Source organism: Hippocampus zosterae, chromosome 6, assembly GCF_025434085.1.
Source record: "Hippocampus zosterae strain Florida chromosome 6, ASM2543408v3, whole genome shotgun sequence".
Classification (NCBI taxonomy): Eukaryota; Metazoa; Chordata; class Actinopteri; order Syngnathiformes; family Syngnathidae; genus Hippocampus; species Hippocampus zosterae.
The window spans coordinates 9,101,148-9,125,048 of record NC_067456.1 but is presented as its reverse complement, the minus strand read 5'-3'; the positions used below and the strand labels follow the sequence as shown (position 1 = coordinate 9,125,048).

Below are 23,901 nucleotides of genomic sequence, written 5' to 3'. Positions count from 1 at the left end.
GGGGCGGGGATGTGTGAGAGTGGAAACTTTTCCTCCAATCAGCTGCAGCCGCATCCCTGACGACCAATAGGAGGGCAGGGAAGTTGTGCGGATGAATCAAGCGGTCCAGCGCGCTTTGTGCGTTTGAACGCTTTTTTACAATTGGAGAAGGGGTGGGGGTGGGGACATGGGAGAGCTTCCAGCCGAAATGCATCGGTTTGCACTATCAAGGAGTTTTCGATGTTTTTTGAAGATGAATGCACAGTAATATTATATAACTGTACTTTTTTTGTTACATTTATGCGCAACAAGGACTGTATGAAGCATACGGTAATATCTTTTAGGGTGGGTCTGCTGATTGGCGGTTATGACATCGACAAAGCACAACGGAACGTTTCAGATGAAAGGCTGAGCAAACTTTAAAGTAACATAAATTCATCCATCTATTATCTGAAGCGCTTATCAAGTGAAGTTATTATCAAATGTGTTACATGTGCAACATACAGCACAGATGAAATTACATTCCTCAGGAGAGAGAGGAGCCGCTGGGGGCGGCCATCAAAATAACAGTTAACATAAAATGACAAAATAATACAACACATAAGACACTGATAGTCGTCGAATCTAACCACTTTTTCTGCATACACTTTGTTGTTTTAATCAGTTATCAATGAAAGAGGAGCGAATCAAAGTGTCCTTTCACCAGTGGATCAAAGACGTCATGCTGAGAATGTGCACACATCTGCTACAAGCTAAGTTATTCATCGTCGCAAGGGTCGTGTGCGTGCTGGAACCTATCCCAGCTGTCTTCGGGCAGTAGGTGAGGTATAACCAGGACCTCTGCACCAGATGACCACCGTCTTGTTGACTTTGAAACTTAGCTTGAAGCTGACGTGTGCACATTTTGAGCATGACGTCTCTGATCCACTGGTTAAAGGAAACTTTGATTCTCTCCTCTTTCATCTCAAACTGCTTCAAACAACAAAGCGTGTGATGGAAAAGTGGTTAGGACTGCATGACTGTCTGTGTTTTATGTTATGTGTTGTGTTTATTGTTTTACTTGATGTTAACTGTTTTGTTAAGCGCTTTGTTACAGCCGCCGCTGTTGTGAAAGCGCTATATAAATCAGCATGTATTGTATTGTATTGTATTGTGATGCCCGGCAAAGAAACCGTTTAGATGAAAGAACGACTGGAATCAGCAACCGTCAGTGTCATCCTTGAATACAAGTGCATGAAATTATTTCTACAGAATTTACTTTTTAAAAACAACAAAGGGTGGCACAGCGGTTCACTGGTTGACACGTGCTCCACAGTGTATGGGTGTTATGGAAAACAACTAAATGCAAGGGCATTAAATGCTTTCCACAGACACTCAATTTTTAAAAACAGCCAAATATACCAAAGAACATTTTGAATGTATATTTTTAAACACACAATGTCACATATACTTAACTACAACTCAAAAATGTAATATAACTCAATAATCCCAAACTATTGAAAATAGTTAACGATTTAACACAAAACATGCTTTTACTTGACAGTTATTCCAAACCAACTGCAATTCTAATAATGTAGTTTTTCTACTATTTTAATAGTACCCATTACAAATGTATTTTTTAAATTAAATAATTATATTATGTGTGTCATTTTTAAGTTATTTGAAAGTAGTCTTCAGAACGTGTGATGAAATACACAAAAGCAATGAAATATTTAACGAAAGTTGTGGAATGAAAAATACAATTTAAAGTAGTGAGGTAGGAACTCTCCACAAACAGTTTCGGGCAAAACAGTTAAAATATGAAGCAAAACCGTCAACTTTGAACCAAGTATTACTATGTATATATAAAATTGGTGTTTTGGGTGTACGTCGCCAACTAGCCGAAGAAATAATGGATAAGCACGAAAAGCTTGTATAGAACAGGCAAAGAAACTGTAACACTGCAGCCGCCATGTTAGATCAAAATTTGTACGCTGTGTTACGGACAGCAGAGCCGTAATGGCGCCTGCAGTGACTAGCTAACACAGACCGGAGGAGGGTGGTCTTTTTGTGAGCAACTTCCGCGTCTCCTTTCCTGAGGTGGGACAGCGGCTTCAAACGAAATCTTCTTGTCCACAAACTTTATCTCAAAGTTCAGGTAAGTCGTGAATGCGGGTGCTTTCATGTGTGTATTTTGTTAACCAAGTGTGTGAAAGAGTTATAAAAAAACCGGAAAAAGGCAGGGTCACAGCAGAACTTGGCTGGCAACAGGACAGCAACAGTCGAAGAAACAACTGTTGCTGTTTTAAGTCGTTATGTTCCCACAATTAAGTTTGTCCGGCGCTCATTCTGAGTGTAGTTAGTTGAAATATCCCAAAAGACACTTGCCTGCACATTTCGAATGCTAATAATAAAAATGTTGATGTCTAGAACGTCCGTGTCTATCTGACAGTCAAACTGGGTGTGGTGGACACCCACTGTTGCAGAGGCCATCACCATAGAGTGGTAAATACGTAAATATACATGGTAACATGAGCCAAACCTCTTTAAAACCAAGTTCTATGTAATTATTACTTTGTGTTTGATTCACTTTCCAGTCCAGGGTGTACACACACTAAGGACCAACAGTATGAAAAAAAGGACAAATGTTGTATGATATGCAATTGGCATCCAACTCACCAAGGGCTGCACAGTTAATTCAGTTGCATCCTCGATATTTACATTTAAACTGTGGGCTCTGCTGCAGATGTAATCAAACATGTTTTATACAATACAACAAGGACTACAATGTTCCAAAAATCAAGAAGTAAACAAGGTACACTCACTCACTGAAAATAAACAAATGAGTTACAAAAAAACCAAAACACTGGCTCTGACCCCTCCCCCACCCCCAAAAAAACGACATTCATCAGACTCAACTAATCTCCAAATATTTGAGTTTTATTTTTACTTTGTAAACACTTTGACTTCGTGACAAAATCATAAATCAGATCACAACTAGAATGCAAAAAAATCTGCGGGTTTTATCACGTCAACTTTTCCTGTTCCATGAAACAATTTTATATGCAGGTGTGTTTATATATATATAGAGAGAGAGAGAGAAATTATTGAAGGCGCCGTTAACCCAACGCCTCTTTCGAAAATAGGCTTCCAGAGAGCTCATTTTTATCCCATTGTCCTGCTTTATACACAACGGTGGGGAAACCGCACTTTATTGTCTGCCTAAATCAGTCCCACATCAAAGCTTAATCTACAGCCCATTCAAATGATCGACTTTCACACGTTACTCGCAAATCCCCTCTTGTGTAACATTCCTCCTTTCTAGCATCTGATTAATCCATGACCTTTGATTGTAAAGTGGCGCAAATGTAAATGTCTTCCTCCGCCATAACCGGAGGAAACAATCATGTATTTTCATTGTCCGAAATGTGGCAGAGGGCCACTATTGAGGAATTATCATCCATCTGTACTTGTGTTATTTAGTCATTACAAATGTGCAAATTTACTTTCATTTCTCACCGAGATGTAATCTCTGTCTGTCAACTGGCCTCCTTTATTTTATTTTTTTGCAACAATTTAACTTTTGATGCAGATCGGTGCGCTGTCGCAAGGGCAATATGTTAGCATAGTGAAAGATGTCTTGAGCACCCGATCCTTCACCGCACTCTGACCTTTCTCCTTCCTGCGACCTTAACTCTGAGCGGCACAGGAGCCCCAAGTAAGACATCTGTCTGACATTACGTACTACATAGGGGAGGCGTCCTCCTGCTTGGCAGTGTGGTGTGAATGGACAAACAGCTTGATTCATGTTGACTATTGCGATAGTGAGTGCTGTTCTTACACAACTCCGGTTTGAATTCAACACTCTTTTTTTGAAATTGTAACCTCTCGTCTAGTGGATATCATGTCTCAGTTAAATTCATGCGTCTGATGAAAACACAATGAAACAAACAACATAAAACCCCTCCTCACTTCAAAAATACCCCATGAGGAGAGTCACAGTCTGATGTTCTAGGTTTGATTCTGTGCTCACAGGAGTCTAATGTTCTTCCTGTGCGTGCGTAGGTTTTCTGTTCTGGCATCCTCCCACATTACAAAAAATTGAACCTATTTGGTGAAATGAAAACACCAAATTGTCCGAGGGTAAGAACATGAGTGTGGATCCTAAAATTTGACTCAGTTACCAATCCAGGGAGTAATCCGCTTCTCTGCCAAAATCAGATTGGATAGACCTCAGATCACCTGTGAACCGAATGGAAAAATTGTTTGGGTGGAAAAAAGAATAGATGCTGTCACTATTTAACGCTACTAAAGTATATACCAAATGGTGTCCATTTTTTTTTTCCTTTCAGAACCAGGCGCGCCCATTAGGCAAATGCTAAGCGACCCCTGGAGGATATAAGGGCGTGGGAGGGCACCATATCCAATCTCGCCTTGGGGGGCCATATTGGGTAGGACCGGCTTTGGGCTCACGACACAATACATTGATTTGGTTAGCTCCGTAAATAGCGTGAAACAACTGCAGGACGGCAGTGAAGTCAACAAAGAAAAACACAACGCAGTACAATGCTGTGTGCGGACAATATCCGGAAACGAGCAACACAAACGTCTTTAAATTCTCTTTCTGTCATAAGCCGCTGCACTTTATGAAGGCGCTTTTCCTCCCATTCTACAAGGTTCCAAGTAGCACACAAAGCGGCAGGACTGGGTTATTCTCCAGACGAATCAAGGCCCATTAAGTGCTTTGAAAAACAAGAAACGACTCGATTCAAAAAACATCCACAGCGACTTTCACACATGCAGATTTTAAAATATGCGTGGGAAAAAAACCCCTGCAACAAGTCAAGACAAGTCAAGTCAACAGTATTTATAGAGCACTTTCAAACAGCCATCGCTGCATACAAAGTGCTGTACATGGAGCAATTTAACATACACAATAAACAGTAAGACGAAATGGTAATAAAGGCGGTAGAAAGCACCGAGCAGTAAAATCATGCTGAGTCGAACGCCAAACACACAGTCTCCTCCCCTTGAACCAGATGTCTGCCATAGTATGGATTTTGTAGGATTTGCGACTATAAATATCCAGCAATATATTATATTCAGTTTTTCTAAGCAGATTGAGGAGGAAAAAATGGGCGTGGTTACCAGGGACAATCTCGCTTTTGTGCTTCAGCTGCACTGTTCAACAGATGTGTCACATACAGAAACTTTAGCATGGTACTGTTAGTTCCACCTCCTACTGCACAACATTAATGGAAGCCAAGAATCCACCCCTACTATAAAAAATAAGGAATTCTCCAGCAACCCAACAACAGACAGCAGCAGGTCTAACTCCACAACTCCCAACAAGCATTTCTCCAAATAAAGGACACCTTTTAAATAGAGCCAATTCCCACTCAACTCTGCAGTGGTGTAAATGAAGACCACTGCCCACTCTGTGAGGAAATATGGTTCTTTAGAAGGAATTGTTTCAAATAAATTCAGCGGCAGCAAACTAGAATAGACCCTTGACGGGTTTTGAGGCAGACTGGTTTTAAAACGTCCTTTAACCTTTCTGACACACTTTGATAATCTTATCACAGAGTGTAAAGACTCACAGTTGTAGTCATAGTAAAAATGTCTGATGCTGTCCATCAAGCATATTTATAGAAGTGTCTTTCTTGTCCATCTGCACTTTAATCCGCTCCCTGAGATTTAGTTTCACATTTAATCATCGTTAGCATTCCTCATTGTGCTTGACAGCAGCTGCGTGGACGAGAAGTGTCGGGATATCACTTTGTTGCTATATGACTCCCACTTGTTTCAGTTATTTCCGATCATGCCCACCATAACCATAAAGGGTCCATCCTGAACTTTAAACTCGGTGTTTGTGTTCTGAAGAGGCCCAGTGGTTTCCTCACGGTTGAAAGGTTTTCCCATCCCGCCTATTGTGGAACCTTTTCCTGCCCTCTGGGCTCATATTTTTAAATGTTGCTTAAACCACGGCTTACAGACTAATATCACATCTTTATTATTCTTGTCCACCGCCGGTACCCCCCAAACCCCCTGCAGAAAGTAATTATTTATAATCCACCCCTCCCCCTTGTCAACAAGTGTGTCTTTACCTGTGCCAAGCATCTCTTTGTCCTGTATGTTTGTTTAATAGCGTATCTGCAGGGTTCCCATGACGTGTTTCCAGATAAAAGACCATTTTATGTCTTGACAGTGTCGTGTTACTAAAATAAGTATTAAGTACTACTCTCGTGTTTATCCATTCTCCACAGCAGGACCTTCACGGTTGGGCCGCAGGGTGAATAGATTTGCGACAACTGTAAATGCATTACATGCCAAGATGTTGGGCCTCAGTGAAGGTGGCATTTTTTGCTTTTGGCTCAGTTTAATCCTCTCTTCGTCTGGCTTCTTAATACTTGTGTGAGTGTGTGTGTAAGCAGCTCAACGGCCCGGCTGATTAAATGGCCATTATTAATGAAGTGTGCCTCCTGCTTGTCTGACCTGTTGTGTTGTCTTTTGTGATGTTACCACTGCGATATTGAAATGCTGGTCATAATAATGCCGGTTCCCACCGAGAGGGTTGAGAAATTTGACACTTTTGTGTTAGTGAGTTTGGCTGTCCAATTGTGGGCTCTTCATTAAGTTGGCGGCTCACTAACAATGAAATACAATCATTCATTGCCATTGGCATGATACTGTTGATTCTATACTCAATATCAATTACTCTGGCAAATACATTACATAATGAAATACATTAAATCACTCAATAATAAAGTGATTATTTCAACCAGTCAACCCAAACAATTTGCATATTTATACAAGGAGGGGGAAAGGGAATGGTCTGGTACTCCCAACATTGATTTGAGATGTATTGAAGGAATGTTTTTGGATTCATTCTGCTGGATTTTTTGGTGCGTGACGTTTTCTAGATTTGGCGGTCCACTATATTTTAGTATGAAATAATGCAAGCCTTTGTACATGAGGCCACAGGTGACTATACATAATAACCTACCTGTTTGGTTTGACTTCCGAGTCACGCTTTTCCTTTGCCAATAGCAGATGCCATCAGAAACTGCCCAGCCCAAATTCGGCCAGGGTAAGGCCCTTTCCAGTGCCAAAGTGGAATCGTATTGGATGTAGTCCACTTAGATGTCTTTCCAATTTCCATTGTGTGGACTGTACTTTAGTGAACCATGGGAACTGGTAGCTATTTTAGTACCCAACTTCTTGTATTTCTCCGGCTGGTGGCCCATCCAGGCTATACCAAGTGAGCTGGGATGGGCTGCAGTGCATCCATGGCTCAAATGACTAAGTACATTGAAAATTGATGGGCAAGCGTCTTATATTTCTCTTGTCCAAACCTGCAAAGCGTACCTAAATAACAAATGTAAAATCTTCCAATATTTGTCATCTTTCCATCATGGTACATATGACATTGGAACCATACCTGAAAGGTCGCTGGACAAAGAATTGTCACTTTTGTGCGATAGTGGGATTGGGAAAAAAAAAGACCTCCCTAAATCTTCCCCTAGTGCTGGCAATCAGGACTGAGGTAAATGTTGCCATGTCAACGTATAAAGGAAGACATTTGGGAAGCAGAGGAGTAAACAACCATTGTTTCCCGTGCAGCTGTGCCAAAACCGCACTGTCAGTTTGATCGATAGTCCCCTCACTATCATGTTGATATGCGGGCTGCCACCGTCTAATTCAGTTCGACCGTGTGAAATGTGCCCACTAAGTGCCCACCGATGTGTCACATGCCATTGGGGAAAGGTCAGTTAAGGTTCCCATGCCACCACCCCTGTGAGTGCATCTCTGCTTGGCATCGTACAGCCGTCTGCCTCCTTCTTATGCTTATCACACTCCACATGTCAAGGGCCAGTGTGTTGATGATAAAATGGTGCCTGTTCTTCCTGCTCGGTCATTATGTGGCTAATTTATCATGCCAGCTTGTTGCTCTGTCGTCTGTTCAGGGTCATAGAGGGGGGAGGCTGCACACGGACCACTGTAATACTTTAATGGAGGTTTTGGAACAAATTCGGTGACCAGGGAACTCTTTTGTATAGAAGTACTTTCATAGATAAAGTGAAGCTCAACCTCTGAACTTCACGATCAGGGATTTTTTTTGGGGGGGGGGGGGGGGGGTCAAGCCTGGTTTTATAGGCGCTGCCATGTTGGAAATGTGAGTTGGCCCATTTGTTGCACTAATGTGGGAGGGCTGAGTGCAATATTGGATTGCCCCCTAAAATGTTAAAATTAGAATTAAACACTAACCTTAATTTCGGACCCATCTGAAACATGATTTTTCTCTCTTCATCTCTGAATTTAACTTAAAAATGACAAACCGGATTTAGCCCACTCTAGTTCTCAGTGGCTCATATTTGGAATGAACCGCCACAGAGATTGTGAAGCCAGCAGGCCCTTTCTCACATCCAGCATCAGTGACCTTTTACCTCATAATTGTTCTTCTGCATGAATGGACAAAAATCCCACAGATTCCCAGGAGCGAGTGGAAAACTGTATTAGCTGCAAAGGCGTGGTGCAGCTGTAACACCCCCCCCCCCCCATTCGCAACTCCTGTACATGTAAGGACCAGATATTCCAAAAACTTTCTCGCACTCCCTTGGACTTCTTCCTAAAAGTAAATCAAATGATTGCATAATCTATTCTACAAACAATCATATATTATTCCCTCGAATTGAGGTAAGTTTAGGAAACAAGGACCTTGATCAAATGTGAATGAATGAGTGAATGTTTTTAAAATTTGAGGTACAGGTTTAAGAAAACATTTGATTGAAAACCAACTCTTGTCTTTTTACTGACAGATTTGACGGGCCTCTCCTGTACACCTCAGCAATGTCTCAGTCTGGAGAAAAAGGAAAGGTGAGTCACGCTGTGAGTGTGGACCCACACATACGTGCGAATGCCCGAGCAAAGTGCTGGTGGTGAAATGTGCCATTGTTAGCATTTCACATTGCCTCAAAAATAAATTGGGTTATTGTTTCCCGCAGTTCCCCGATGCAGCTGGTTATGTTGGGTTTGCAAACCTCCCAAACCAAGTTCACAGAAAGTCCGTGAAAAAGGGCTTTGAATTTACCCTCATGGTTGTAGGTGTGTGCAACCGTGATTTGACATTTTAAACACCTTAACTGCCATCATGTGTTCTATGAAGTCTTCTGACACACCACTTGTACTGCACATTGCCTCTCTTTGTTTTCAGGGGAGTCTGGTTTGGGCAAATCAACACTTATAAACAGCTTGTTCCTCACCGATCTCTACCCTGAACGCTACATTCCTGGCGCCGCAGGTAAACTCCCACAGACGCATGTGCGTTTACACACACGCACCCGCTGTAATAATAGAGAAATGTCTGCTACAGTGTCTCCAGCTGAGCATTATTTCAACAAGAATGCTGGGAATGCCTTACTTTGGCTTTAAGCAATCATCCAGACGCCCTCCCCCCCAACTCCCAAGGGTCATTCTGTCCAAACTTTTTGTATGACAAAAACATAATTTCACATAGCCCGTGTGGAGCCGACGGTTGAGACAATGTTGCACAACCCGTGATGGAAAGTCCAAATATTGTGAGATCGCTGGGGTTTTTATCTGTGTTTTCGACACCCGACAACCATTCTCCGACTCCACAGAAAAAATCGAGAGGACGGTGCAGATCGAGGCGTCCACCGTGGAGATCGAAGAGAGGGGGGTGAAGCTCCGCCTCACCGTGGTGGATACACCGGGTTACGGCGACGCCATCAACAGCCAAGACTGGTGTGTTTGTTTGCCTTGTAGGAGGAAGGAGGAGTGAAAACATCTCGCGAAAACGTGTGCTTTCTTATCCGTAACCTCCTGTCCTCAAATCCCTTCTTAAATTTCATCCTTGACTCCGTTTCCACTAAATCCCCCCCCGTTTGTACACACGACTGACCTGCCCGTGGTGTTCTGCGAACATATTGTGAATGTGTCCAACAAAGATCGTTATCAGGCAATTCAGTGTGGAAAAAGTTATTTCAATGACGGGATATGTCCTGTTGTAAAAGGCTCCAGTGAAACCTTCCAAGATCAAGCATAATCTGTTCAGGATTGCCAATTGACTTCCGATTTGTAAGGAGTCATGGTATCTTTTTAACTGTGCAAACAGTGTTTCAAGTAACATTTTAACACTATGAAGTCTCATACAAGTGACCCTTTTATCACCCTCACAAAGGGCAATTACTGTTGCTTTTTGCAAGGTCTCATCATATCAACATATTAATATTACATCGTATTTAGATTATAGTCCATTTTTTTCGTTATTTTTGACGCATTGGGTACTTGGCAGGCAGTACAATGGACTAATGGTTAGCAGTTCTGTGGGTCGCGAGGTTCATGTCTCGACTCAGGCCTTCCTGTGTGGAGATTCTCCCCGTAGACATCCATCCATACATTTTCCGATCCGCGCTATCCTCACAAAGGTCGCAGTGGGTGCTGGAGTCTATCTCAGCTGTGTTCGGGCAGTAGGCGGGGGACACCCTGAACCGGTTGCCAGCCAATCGCAGGGCACACAGAGACGGACAACCATCCGCGCTCACACTCGCACCTCGGGACGATTTAGAGTGTTCAATCAGCCTGCCATGCATGAGTACCCGGAGAAAACCCACACAGGCCCGGGGAGAACGTGCAAACTTCACACAGGGAGGCCGGAGCTGGAATTGAACCTCTGCACTGTGAGGTCAACGCGCTAACCACTGGAACACCCCCCCCCCCCCCCGCCCCTCCTCTACATGTTAAGCTTAATTAAAGACTCTAGATTGTCCATCAATGTGATGCTAATTTGAATCTTGAGGTTCCATGGCGAAAGTGGTCGTCCCTGCTCACCGCCTTTCCTTTTTCAATCCCGCATGGCGCCGTGAAGTTTCAAGACCATCATCCAGTACATTGACAATCAGTTTGAGCGCTACCTCCACGACGAGAGCGGCCTCAACCGACGCCACATAGTGGACAACAGGGTGCACTGCTGCTTCTACTTCATATCGCCTTTTGGACACGGGTAAGTCAATACTTGCTGACTTCATCTGACACTGAGATTACAGTTAATGGCGTTAAAAGTATTGCTCTCCCCTGATTTGTATTTTTATTTTATATGAAAGCCATTGAGTACCTCAAGTCAGTTCTTTTGTGTTCAATGATTCCGTATCATCACCTGAGCTCTCTCTGCCCTCTTGTCCCCCTTGAAATCCTTTTTCATATTGTCATCCTTCCCCCCTCCCCAACAGCCTGAAGCCTTTGGATGTGGAATTTATGAAGGCCATCCACAGCAAAGTTAATATTGTTCCAGTCATTGCTAAGGCCGATACGCTGACGCTGAAGGAGAGGGATCGCTTGAAGAGGCGGGTAAGGCACAAAAGTTGAGCCGACGCGCTACACTGTTGCTATCGTTTCTCCACCTCCACAATTGTTCCAACAATCACTTGTTCATATTTAATGGCTTGTGTTTATGCGAGGAAGTAACTGATTTATGTGTTTTTGGAACAATATCAAAGTATGGCAACGCGGGTGTTTACAACGCAGATGAGCACATTTCATCCAGTCTCTGCTCGTCTTTCATACTTCCTTTTGGAGCACCTCCAAGTGTCAGGCCGCTTGCACGCTCCCAAGTTTCCTGCTGACGATAGGTGGAAGGACGCAGTAGGACAATACACACGTCACAGCTGATCGCATTCATCGCAGGCTTTTCCTGCCGCTGATTACGCTCCGACATAAATTACATTTTCAACCTGGGAGCTTTTTAATTGGAAGTCACCCCAGCTACCTCTTCAAAGCTCAGACCTCCCCTCCTGTGCCTCATTCAGGCCCCGGAGCCGGTGGTCTGACAGGCATCAGGGAACCAACTCAAAGGAATCTTTTCACTTTCACAGGAAATTTGGTTTGCCACAGCACGACTGCTTGAAAACCACTGAGGCAGCATTTTATGGAATTGCGAGGTAGCACTTGACGGCCACAAACATTTCAATTTACTCTCACCCTTTGACTGTAATTACAATACATTACAATACAATACATGCTGATTTATATAGCGCTTTCACAACAGCGGCAGCTGTAACAAAGCGCTTAACAAAACAGTTAACATAAAGTAAAATAATAAACACAACACATAACAAAACACGGACAGTCGTGCAGTCCGAACCACTTTTCCATCCCACGCTTTGTTGTTTGAAGCAGTTATCGATGAAAGAGGAGCGAATCAAAGTGTCCTTTAACCAGTGGATCAGAGACGTCATGCTCAAAATGTGCACACGTCGGCTACAAGCTAAGTTTCAAAGTCAACAAGAAGCTGTAGCATCCATTGACGAAAAAAGAGATTGGTTCACTTCTCCTGTCCCATGGAAATCCATTTCAATTCCAAGCGGCGACTCACGGTTCCAAATCCAAATCCAAATTACTGCAAACATGATTAAATGTAGGGTAGTTTTTCAGGTTGAGTCCCAATTTGATGTCAGATCAGCAAAATGTATATGTGGGCACAAATTACACGTTCACCTGAATGACTTTTATAATAGCGATAAGAAAGTTCAAGTTGAGTAATCAATAAGAAGTTGCGGTTTGTTCATTTACGTGCAGTTAAACCATTTTTGTTAGCCCATTTTGTTGACGGATCGGACTACAAGATGACACCATTGTTGCCCCCACCCCCCGCACCCTTCTCTCGTACCAAACTGATCAGTTCAAAAGTCAACTTTTGAATTGAGCCTGGGAGATTTCCATCCGCTATTGCTGTCTGGAGGGCAGTAATAGTTTCAGTGGAGGTGTGAGTGGTTCTCACGTCAGATGTAAAGTTCCTCCATTGTGTACAATTGTCCTGAAGGGGCCTCTCAAGCCGAATCGTACTTTGTCGGGTTGCTTTGTGTACTAACCTCCATCAACCCCTCCTGTGGCCATTTGGATTGAGCAAACCTTGTTTCCTGTCACAACTGACCTCAGTCCTAAACTGCAGGTACTGTATCAAACAATATGTACAAGTATGGACAAATGGAGGCTGTGTTTTTAGGCAGTCCCTTCTTCCATCTCTCTTCGGGGTTGCAGTTCCGGGTCTGTCTGGTGATATTTGATGTCGGTTTTAATTCCAGCTACTTCTTCCAAGCTCATCTTTAACTGATGCTTGCTGTGTTTTTATACATTGTTTGTGATTTTGTTTTACGTTTGTATTGTGATATGGAGCGACCCGACATATTTTAAATACCGTAGTTTAAGCCTTAACATTTCCCTCCCACACGCTTTAAACAGTCTTACATTTGTCAAAAGCCATTTTTAAAAGCAAATTGTATTTCACTGCGCAATATAGCAGAGGATTACTATATTTCGACTGCTTATGGGAAAATGCGTTTCTGGAAAAACAAACTGGGGCGCCATAAGAAAACTCATGCTCATAATAATATCACTGAAGTTGATCAAAAAGCATTTGGTTGTTTGGATCAGATTAGCTGAAGTGGTTCTTAGGGGAACACGTGTGCATCCTGTCATAATGTCCAGTAGAACATTCCTTCCTTTGGTGGTTCCAGTGCCAGCAGCCATGAAGGTTGATGCATACCATGCACAATTTCTCACGCATTATTTATTTGTTTTCATTTTTGAAATGTTTTATTTGATTTGGTTTTTTTGTTTGCTGGGCATTTATCTCTTAAAAAATGAGACCTCCCACCTCGGAATGCACTTTCTCCTGTTCAAGCGAGGGGAAGCAGCTCGTACAGAACAATATACATTTCCTGCAATGCAGCACAACCCGGGTCAGGAGACGACTTATCTCAAGCAGGTCAGATTTACAGACAAAGAGGGGGTGGGGGGAGGTAATGTGACTGTTGTTCATATTTTCTTTTTCTCACTCCTGTTTGCTTCTCACACTTGGTTCCTCTCCTGAAATGCCCCCCCCCCCTACTTCTTGCTTTTTTTTCCTTTTTCTTTATCTCAGCCCACTCTATTGGCAATTTCCTTTGGGGGGGGGGGGGGGTCTTGCGGTGGTCTACTGTGCACAAATTGCTCAGTGAAGTGTATTTTGGTAGGCTGATCCCCTCTCTCAGTCCGGGGCCTTACAGTCATATCCTGTGTGGGGGAGTTAAGTCTCAATCAGTTTTCGTACTTTTTGTTCTCGTCTGAGCTGTGAAGATGCACATCTGGTTGAGGTGGGACACAAAAATCCGGTGTGTCTTTTACTGCACATCTGCAGCAATCTTTTAACGGCGTGATCTCTGCAATCGAAGTGAAGGACAAATCTTTCATTTTCAAGTGCATTCAATGGAGAATAGCTCATCCAGGAAGTCGGCTTCCTTCCAGCCCGGTAAAACTTTATACAGTTATTAAATATTTATCAAGTGTTTGTATTCATCACTTGCCCGTTCACCCGTCATCTTCAACTTTCGCCACTCATTCTGTTAGGACACATTTTTGGAGTTTTTCCTGTCAAAACATCAAACACTTGGCGGAAACATTCTTTTATGGGAAAGGTTCAAAAGAGATGATGCAAGGCAGTCAAGATTTATAAATCATCCTTCCAGTGTTTATCAGAATCCATGTTGGTTTTTGTCCCAGATCACACCCTCTTTGTGTGTGTGCGTGTTTTTTTACTTTTGCTTTTGGCTTTGTCTCCATGAAGAATACAATCCCAAATCCCAAATATTGGCAAGTGTTGGAAAGCTCATCATCTCTTCTTTTCCTGCACGAGCCTTTTGGCAATAGACAACTGTGGTGCGCTTTTTCCTCTCTGCTTACCTTCCGTTTCCTGTGTCCTGGCTTTTCCTATTCCATGTTTTCATCCCCTTTCTTCTCTCAGCCACCATTTTTTTCTCTCTCCCCCTTCCTTATTGCAACGGCCCTCTCCCTGGACTCCAGCACAGGGCACACCCGCCCTCACCATCCCACCCCCCCGGGCACCCCCGTCCCATTTCGTTCGGCCGCTCAGCTGCTGTATTTCACCCCTGGCCAGGGCACAGTCAGTTTTCCCCTCATTGTCTGCTTCAATGTCGTCTCCCCAAAGCACTCGAGCATGTGTTGCTGTGTGAACAAATCCTATGGCCCCGCAGGGACACATTTTTGTCCAGAATAATCGTACCAGCCTGTGTTTTCTTCGAGTCCAATAACTAAAGCTGTTTCAACAGTCTGGTCTGTCTGTTGAGCAGGAAAAGGCCAGGCGGAAGTTTTGGCTATTTTTTTTTTTTTTTTTTTTTTTTTGGAAGGGTAAATATTTAAAGAACTTATGTAAAGACTGATGAGTCTTGATGTGCATCTTGCAAAGGTTTCACTTTCAGACAATTAAAGTTGTGGGTGAAGTTTATGTTTCTGTAGGGATGGACATTTGGCAACATTTCTTACTGGAAGATGGAGGGGGGGATAACCCATCAGTTTTATGATCGTGTATTGTTTTGAAAGGGATATTAATTTCGAGGTATGGCGTTATTAAAATTACAGCTCTGAAATCACCTTGTTTGAACCATTTGGCTTAATAAAAACAATATCAAAATAATTTTTCCCCATATACTGTATATTTGGAATATTTGGTTAAAAAAAACGTCCATCCATCCATTTTGTAAATAGCTCACGCGCACTAGGGTCGTTGGCACAGAAGAAATGTGTACCATGCTGGAGGGCTCATCCGTCCGGGGTGTTGCATTCTTCACAAACAGGTTGTTTATTTATTTTTAATCAGTGCAATTATATTAGCTTTCATTTTCATTGATATCGATTTGTTTTGGAGAAATCAACATCAAACTAACGACTTTAAAACCACATCGTAGAAATGAGCGATGTCGCTACGCTATCTCCCCACCCCCCCGGGCATCCATGTTTGCAGTGTCTCTTTTGTCTTGCTCTCTTCTTCCACCTCGTCCGTGCGTAACTGCTCACCCTTCCCCTCTGTGCTCACCGTGAAAGAGGAAGTAAAAGTTAATCAGAGACAAATAAATTCAAAGAGGCGGCTCATTGACACAACTCTACGCAGAGCCAATCATATTGTGCTCTGGTTAGAAGTTCCATCAAAGAAAAAAAATGTAGACCTTGAATTTTTAACAGTACACTAAATCGTCAAACCTCTCTTTTATACTCCAGAGACCCTTTCGATTCGGTGACCAACAGCGGAGTCTGACGGTGTGGTAGAACATCCCCCCCCCCCCCTGTACCCCCTCCGCATGCCTCACACTGTCCCCTTTCCAAATCTGCCTATAACACGAGATCACTTGAATAGCTCAATTGTTCCTCTCCTTGCTCTTTGATCACAGGAAAAAAATGGGTGGTCTGAATAGTACTAAGACCTCCAGCAAGACAACGGGGAGGGATTGAGGTGTGTGAGGACGTTGAACGCGGCGAAGTCATGTGACACCCTCGACGTTACCGTGGCTGCACCGACTTCCTCGGTACTTTCCATTCGAACAAATCCAGCTGTTCTGGTCCGGTCTGTTCCAGTCTGAACTGTCCTTCAGACCCTGATAGGATCTATCTGGAATGTGCGTGAAGAATCTTAAATCCTGTGCACACAGTGGTATTGTTTCTTACTGTGCCACTTTATTTGAGCCTGTGCAGCTCAGATGGGTGGGAGACACAAAAGAAATCACTCATGGTACCGCTCCTCCCCTCGACTGTTTTTCCCCAAGACTTGACGCCAGATTACAGGAGATCAAGAGAGTGAGGTGGCGGCCAGTTATGTGAGAGACGTGGCCACTCGGTCATCATCGGGTATTGTTGAGGCTCCTTCATCCTCCGAAAGAGTCCTGGGGGACAACCGTTAGCCTGACTATTGTTTCCTGGTTACAGGCAAACACTTTTTGTGTATCCTTGGGGCTGACTACACATGACAAATTTGAACTAAAAGTGAAACTGGGTTTGATTTCACCTGTGTAATGGAGACTGAAAAGTTTGGAAACCTTTTTCTAGGGAGTGGAGAAAATTTGCTTTTGGTGAAAACATGTCAAACAGAACATTGGCTATGATGCGAATTATTTTGCTTTATGGACACCTCCAGCTATTAAAAAAAAAAAAAAGACAGAGAGGGCTTTTGGGTCAACTCGGTGACAGTGTGAGTATAAGACTGAATGGTTGTCTGTCTCTTTATGTGCCCTGAACCGGTTGCCAGCGAATCGCAGTTAAACCATACAGTACATATATACATACTGTACACCACCGGTGTCAAAGTCAAGGCCCGGGGGCCAGATCTGGCCCACCACATCATTTTATGTGGCCCGCGAAAGCAAATTAAACATCTCAAGTTCCATGATGCTTGCTAAAGTCTGAACCAAAATTTCAAATTGTCATGTGTAATCCACAATGACAGTCGTTATTCTTGATTTCTGATTTTAAAACTAGTTATCCGTCAATTTGTTGTTCGCTGTGTTTGTAATATGTGGAGGTGATTAAACATTTATATGGTTTCCCAGAACGGCCCCCCAAGGTAAACCTTAACTACAATGTGGCCCGCGACAAAAATGAATTTGACACCCCTGCTGTACAAGGTTTAAGTTTGAGGTGCCTAAATTTGTACGAGCTCCATCGTGTTGGCATTTCTGTCCCTCACAATCCACGTGAGGTTCGCTCAAATCTATATTTTACACCCAAAAGCTGTACTTGTCTCATATCCAAACTGAGGCAATGTTGGCATGTATCAGTTCAACAGTATCCTCTTGACACAAATGAATACTTTCAGGGATTTGTCGCCATCTTTATAGCGTCAAAGAAGGAGCGTTTTTTTTTTTAAATGCAAAGAGCAGACCAAGCACATTGTGGACAGAGACTCTTTATTCGTATTCAAATTTTTCATGGGCCGTTCAGCTTACAGTGTAAACGCCTCTCCGCTGTCATGAATCAGTGAAATGTGATTCATATAAAAATATCACATTCTTTCACTTGCTTTTTCGGAGTGTTATCTCAGTTTGTCGTTTTCAAGACTCTCCATATTGACACATTGCTCTCGAGCTGGCGCACAACGATTGCCCCCTGGATAACCTCAAAATAAGCCAATTTTTATCACGATGGTACACGTGCTAACAAAGGGATGCATAGCTTTTCACCCCGCAGCATTCTGCAGAAGCTGGCAGGCAGGAGGTTACATAAATGTTACTTCAAGTCGCTTTTCTCAAATGTTTTTCTTGCTCCTTTCCTCTTTTGTGTTGCACATTCCTCAGGAGCAAGTGCATTTGGAGGCAGATGAAGAGCTTCTCTGTACATTTGCAGAGCGTAATTAGTGATGGTTGTAACTCTTCAAGTGTGCCTTTTTTTTTTCCTTTTTCTTTCCCCCCCCCTCTTGTTGGATTTCTTTCTCTCGCTCTCAGCTTTGTTGATTTCCTAAGAGTGCTCCTGCGCTCGTTTCTACTTCCAAGTATTGTTCCCAGTGGTCAGCCAGGCCAGAGGAGGCTCGCCTCTGTCTTCAACAACTGCGATTTCAACAATTTGCTTTTGTGTGTGTGTGTGGGCGTGTGGTCACAGTTTATCACAGTCCTGTGTTGCTCTCTTTTCTTTCTTCTTTGTAGTCCCTCAGAAGGTGTTTGTTGGTTGTGTTTCTGTGGCTTTTAAGATATATCATTTATTTTTCCCATACTGGGTAAATTTACAGTCTACAGCAGCAGCTTGACTTGTGAGAAGGAAAACAAAGGATTAAATAGTTGATCGCTTTAACGTCCTAAGACCCGAACTCTTGCAAGGCATGCATTTTTATTTTATTTTTATTTTCTCTTATATATTTAGGCTAATTGGGACCTGATGAATGTAAAAACAAAAGAATTACCTTTTTACTTGATGTAACGTCCTCGTAAGTGGACGCCCAGGCCCTTATAGTCCAAAATTTAACATTATAGTCTTGAAAACCAAAGACGTCATGTCCACACATGTGGACGCCAGGTCCCAATTAATGATGAGCTTCCATTTTGATGGCAGGTTTTGCTGTTGACCTCTTGTGCAACTCCACCGCATTCCTAGCTCTACGTTTAGGTAGTAAGTAACCTATTTTTTTGGCTTCAGTTTACCGGATTTGAACTAAATCTTTATAAAATATCAGCCTCCACCCTTAATATTTCTGCATGGATATTTTTCCACACACAATGCGTCATTTCAAGCTGCACTGTTAACCACAAGCTCAGGCTTCCTTTTCTAATTAATATTGCAGTTGACTCTCGAGGGGCATTGTTCGACGCCTTGACGACAATGAGTTGCGTTGCTTGGCCAAGCATAACAGCTCAGAGTGAGTGGTCTTGTAGCCGCACAGGATGGTCATAAAATCAAGATGGCTCCCACTGCCAACTGTTTTTGTGCCAACAAAAATACAAAACTACAAGGAGGAGAGTGCGATGAAGCAAGCGGGATGTAACAAAACTTGAAGGAGTCAACAAGGATTTGGAGTAAGGCAGGTCACGATCCTGGCACCTGTTTGTGATTATCCTGTCGGCGTCACACTGAGCACGAATCATTCTCCCGTAAACAACGACAACAGATGCTTGTGCACGACTCGCCCATCGTGGCATCAATCCCCGAAAACCTTAATGTAAATTCAGACTCATCTTACCCTTCAAATAAATGCGCTACGCATACCGTCGAGAACTGCTGCTACAATTTCTTTGCCTTTTCCCATCCAGGGTGGTGTTCTGCTTGCTATAGTTCACAATCCACACGGCCAAGGGTGATTCCATACCCTAAAAACGTGCTTCCTTGATTCATGAAGCAGTGAAGGTTCACTATACTGCAGTGTATTTCTGTTTTGCTTTTCTTTCCGTCAAAGCAATTACTATCACATTGTTAGGTGACTTGTTCGACTCTAATCCTGTCAAGAAGACTAATGAGTCCAATCAAATCCCTGTGTCCACGCTATCGAACTACTGTACTGTTGGTTTGTTGTTTGTTTCTTTGTTTCCTGCCATTGTATGAAGCATGTTTATTTTCTCGCTGATGGCAGACTTTCCCGAAACTGTCCAGTCGCAGCGTGAACCCAAATCGCCTTCCATATTGGAAGCATTGAGAAGAAGCCCTGGTCTTGTGTCACGCACTCCAAAGCGTGTTTGTTTTTACATCTGCAGCTTAACAATACCTAACCCACCCTCTCTCTCTCACACACACGCACACACACACACACTCACACGTACGCTATGCACCTATGCATCACTGAGAAAACAAGCTTTAGCCATAACAAGTGTGCAAACAGGAGCTGCTCCTCGTAGGAAAACCCACTGTCGCTTCCCGGGATGGGAGCTGACTCACCGCTGTCCCTTTATACTCACCTCTACATGAAAGTGTCCCCAAAAGTCAGGAAAACAAGTCTTGACGTTTCTTGGCTCCGTTACATAACAATACAGTATGCTCCCAGTAGTACAAAAGACAAATGCTGCCTTGATGTTTAAAATAATAAATACTGACATGTGTCCCATGGTCAGGGTAAAGAAAAGCCCCTTTGTGTTAAGACGTCTCAGGCCTCGGCGGCCTTTGAATAGAAAACTATGAGGAGTTGACTCCTTTATGACTCGTTTTCGATTTGAAACACACACACACATACACAGGCGACTTATTTTTCACCTTCCACCCCCTTTCTTTCTCCACACTCGTGTCCTCCACGGGGGTTTTAATTGTGTTGCCGCAACAACATGCGTACGTGCTCCCACCCACTTATTGGTCTTGTGGGGCTTCCTTCTTCTCTGTTTACGGCTCTCGACTGCAGCTGTATTTTCGGCACAAGCGCCAGCGGGTTTGAAACAAAGACTTCTGTTTCAGTGTGGATGTGTAGGTGCTCCATGGAGTATTAGTTTTATGGAACATTTTTTGGGGGGGGGGGTTCCACATCTGATCTGACTCTGTCTCGGGATCATAGAGGCTTGGAGAAGGGAGTGTTTGCAAAGTGGTCATGACCCCAGCCTGCTGGCCCTCTTTCTGCATTTCAGATCCTGGATGAGATCGCAGAGCACGGAATTCGAATCTATCAGCTACCTGATGCCGACTCGGACGAGGATGAGGAGTTTAAGGAGCAGACCAGAGTCCTCAAGGTGAGTGGTCCAGGCTGTAACTTTGTCTCCATCTGCTGGTGATAAAAATCACCTTCCGTCTCTTTCACGGCACCTTTACATGCTTGTGCAGGTGCATCTACGTGTGTGCCGCACTTTTTATGTTGCTTAAAGGGTTGTGACACTGCAACACGGCTATTTGTTGTCATACGCATGGTGGTTGGCATTGTCGGTTAGGATTTTAACCAGCGGAGGTTCCTAAGGCAAAGTCATGTGATTGTTTTAACCCATTCATGCACCAAATAACATAACCTGATCACATGATAAGATGTCCGCTGTAGTAACCGCTGTCCCTGAAAGGGGTAACTAGTGATGAATGTATTTAAATTCCCATAAACGGCCACATTTAATTGAGATGCACCCGTGTTTCCTCTGCTCAGGCCAGCATTCCTTTTGCTGTGATTGGCTCCAACCAGCTGATCGAGGTGAAGGGCAAGAAGATCCGCGGTCGCCTGTACCCGTGGGGCGTCGTGGAGGTGGAGAACCCCGAACACAATGACTTCCTCAAGCTGCGCACCATGCTCGTGTGAGTCTCAAAAAATGACCCAATTTTTCTTCCATCGACTTCAGAAATTTGCCTCAGAGCACTACTCACCCCCCCCCCCCCCCCCCCCCCCGCAAGCTTCTGAAAACATAATCACCGGTGTCCTGTGCCTCTTGCAGGACGCACATGCAAGACCTGCAGGAGGTGACGCAGGACCTGCATTACGAGAACTTCCGCTCAGAGAGACTGAAGAGAGCCGGAAGGTAAAATGCTTTTATGTCACTTGACCGCCGCGCAGCTGCTGTTTGCTTCCACGTTTAATCCTGGAAAATTTGGTTCCCCATAGAGCTGTGGATGAGGATGTGATGGATAAAGACCAGATACTGCTACAGAAAGAGGCGGAGGTACACACACACACACGTACACACACGTGCAGTCGTCAAATGGGTTTCTCGTATATGTATTGTTTACGCGTTTGGCCCGTGCAGCCTTGCGCATCATTTGGCAACAGTCAACTTCCGAATGAGCCTTGATGATCCTGTTTGTGTTACAATCTGGAGTGGGCAGCTGCAATCAGAGCGTACTGTAAACACAATTATATACGTCGGGCAGTAGATGACTCCACTTCCTGTCCGGATGTCCTGGCCCACATTTATGGTGGGAATGACCTCCATTTGGAAAAAGACAAAAAGCTCAGACAATGGCCTTGAAATCCAACATTATTTTGTATAGTTTGTGGTACTTGTTGTGTTTTTGTTTTAGTTGAAATGCACCAAAGAAAATTGGAACAATGCAAACCATCAATACATGTCATTTTGCATTTCGGGTGACGCATGTACTTAAGTGCCTTTGATTTAATGTAATGGGAAATATATATTTGTAGTTAATGAGAATATTTGTCTAACTCTAATTTGACCTTGCAGGTAGAGTTTAAAAAGAGGAGTAAAGGACAATTTTGTTATTAGTTGCTACTGACTAGTGGGGGGAGCACAAACAAAAAATTTAAATCCAATGGAAAAAAAAATACATGTCCCTTGTATAGTTCTCCTTTCTCCTCACAAGATGGCAGCAGATAGCTCAGGAGCTTTGACTAGATCCTTACTTTTTCCAAATTATATTTATTCCCTTTGCCTTCACCATCATCATCATCATTTTGTATTGCTCTTTGACCTTCCTTTAGCTGAGACGCATGCAAGAGATGATCGCTCGGATGCAGGCACAGATGAAGATGAAATCCGACGAGTGAAAACACACACATACACACCCCATGCTGTCACCCGATACAACCTGCAAAAGTGTTTTTAGGATCCGCCAGTTATCTACTCCTCCACGTTTCCTTCACACGTGCCATCATTTTATGACCTTTTAATTTTGTGATTATTTTAATATCTATATTGTGTCGTTACAGTGAATTAGAATTCATTGGCAGATTCCTCTTAGTCTGTTGATATGGTATGCCGTATGATCTGTCAGGCTGTCAGATAAGATAGTAAGTACTATCACACTCGTGTTTACCAAAGGTTTTTCTGTTCAGTCTTAATAATAGTCCGTTGCAGCGCTCTTATGAGCTCCCAATCATGGTGATTTCTTTGCTTCTGTTCAAGTCACACATACTACACAGTATGATCACAGGTGTCATTTTCCTGCCTAATGTTGCCACCTTATACATCCGTAAAAATGTCTGAGGCTGCTACAAAAAAAAAATCACAATATTACCCCCAAACATGGTGCTTTAGTGCCATTTGCTTCTATTAAATTTATATGGCGTATGACGTCAGTGTCTAAACGACAAAAGCTCATGTTCAGCAAAAACCTGTTAACAATACAGTGGAACTTCGACAATTTATATTTGAACACAAACGGCAGACAGCCTGTTTGCAAGCGTGGTCACAGAACAACGTTCAACTAACTGTTGAAGTCAAGTTACGACTTTATGGACTTTTTGGTTTTGGCCAGTTTTTGCAGCACTTGAGCAGTATTCGTATATAGAATATGTAATCACTGATTTTATACCGTTATGCAAATGTGCACTCGTTAACATGACTGACCCAGTGTACTTCCAATGCAATAAAACATTGTTTACAATAAACATTTCGACTTCCTTGTTATTCATGTTTTCTTTTAGCTCTCTTCGCAATGTAATTGTACATGATCGCGCTACACCATTGTCTCCCGAGATGAACCGATGCCGACGACTTTGCACATGGCTGCTGAAGTATCATGCCCTGTTCACTACTGTAACTCTCTCTGTGCTAGTCTACAACCTAACCATTTACATCAACTTCTAGTTGGCAAGAATTGCCACACGAAAAAAAAACTGCGCAGTGAGTCAAACAGAAAATTAAATTCAAGCTCTTTGCCCACACTTTTCAAGTCTCCTTACTGTGTACCTCCAGCCTGTTTATACTGCTTTGGCTCCAGATTTATCACTCTGCACTCACTTCCACAATCCCGCCGAAATATCAACAC

The 23,901-nt window shown here is 43.2% G+C and overlaps 1 protein-coding gene across 2 annotated transcripts; it reads left to right on the top strand.

Moving 5' to 3' along the window:
- Positions 1–1,950: 1,950 nt before the first annotated feature.
- On the top strand, positions 1,951–23,194 carry zgc:63587 (uncharacterized protein LOC393431 homolog). 2 transcript variants are annotated; one of them, XM_052067260.1, is made up of 12 exons: positions 1,951–2,116; positions 8,778–8,835; positions 8,964–9,063; positions 9,173–9,259; positions 9,600–9,723; positions 10,847–10,981; positions 11,208–11,325; positions 20,829–20,930; positions 21,329–21,474; positions 21,612–21,695; positions 21,779–21,836; positions 22,613–23,194. In XM_052067260.1, the coding sequence occupies exons 2-12, from the start codon at positions 8,809–8,811 to the stop codon at positions 22,676–22,678; spliced, it is 1,047 nt and encodes a 348-aa protein (XP_051923220.1). In that variant the 5' UTR covers positions 1,951–2,116; positions 8,778–8,808; the 3' UTR covers positions 22,679–23,194. The 2 variants fall into 2 exon arrangements, with proteins under 2 accessions (XP_051923220.1, XP_051923221.1); XM_052067261.1 differs by lacking the exon at positions 1,951–2,116 and adding an exon at positions 8,633–8,655.
- Positions 23,195–23,901: the final 707 nt, after the last annotated feature.

What these genes read in the sequence shown, in the direction of transcription:
- zgc:63587 (XM_052067260.1), top strand. Translation starts at nt 8,809, where the DNA reads ATGTCTCAGTCTGGAGAAAAAGGAAAG. An exon ending in AAGCTGCGCACCATGCTCGT is followed by an intron (nt 21,475 to 21,611) that starts GTGAGTCTCAAA and finishes TGCCTCTTGCAG; the next exon opens with GACGCACATGCAAGACCTGC. An exon ending in TGCTACAGAAAGAGGCGGAG is followed by an intron (nt 21,837 to 22,612) that starts GTACACACACAC and finishes ACCTTCCTTTAG; the next exon opens with CTGAGACGCATGCAAGAGAT.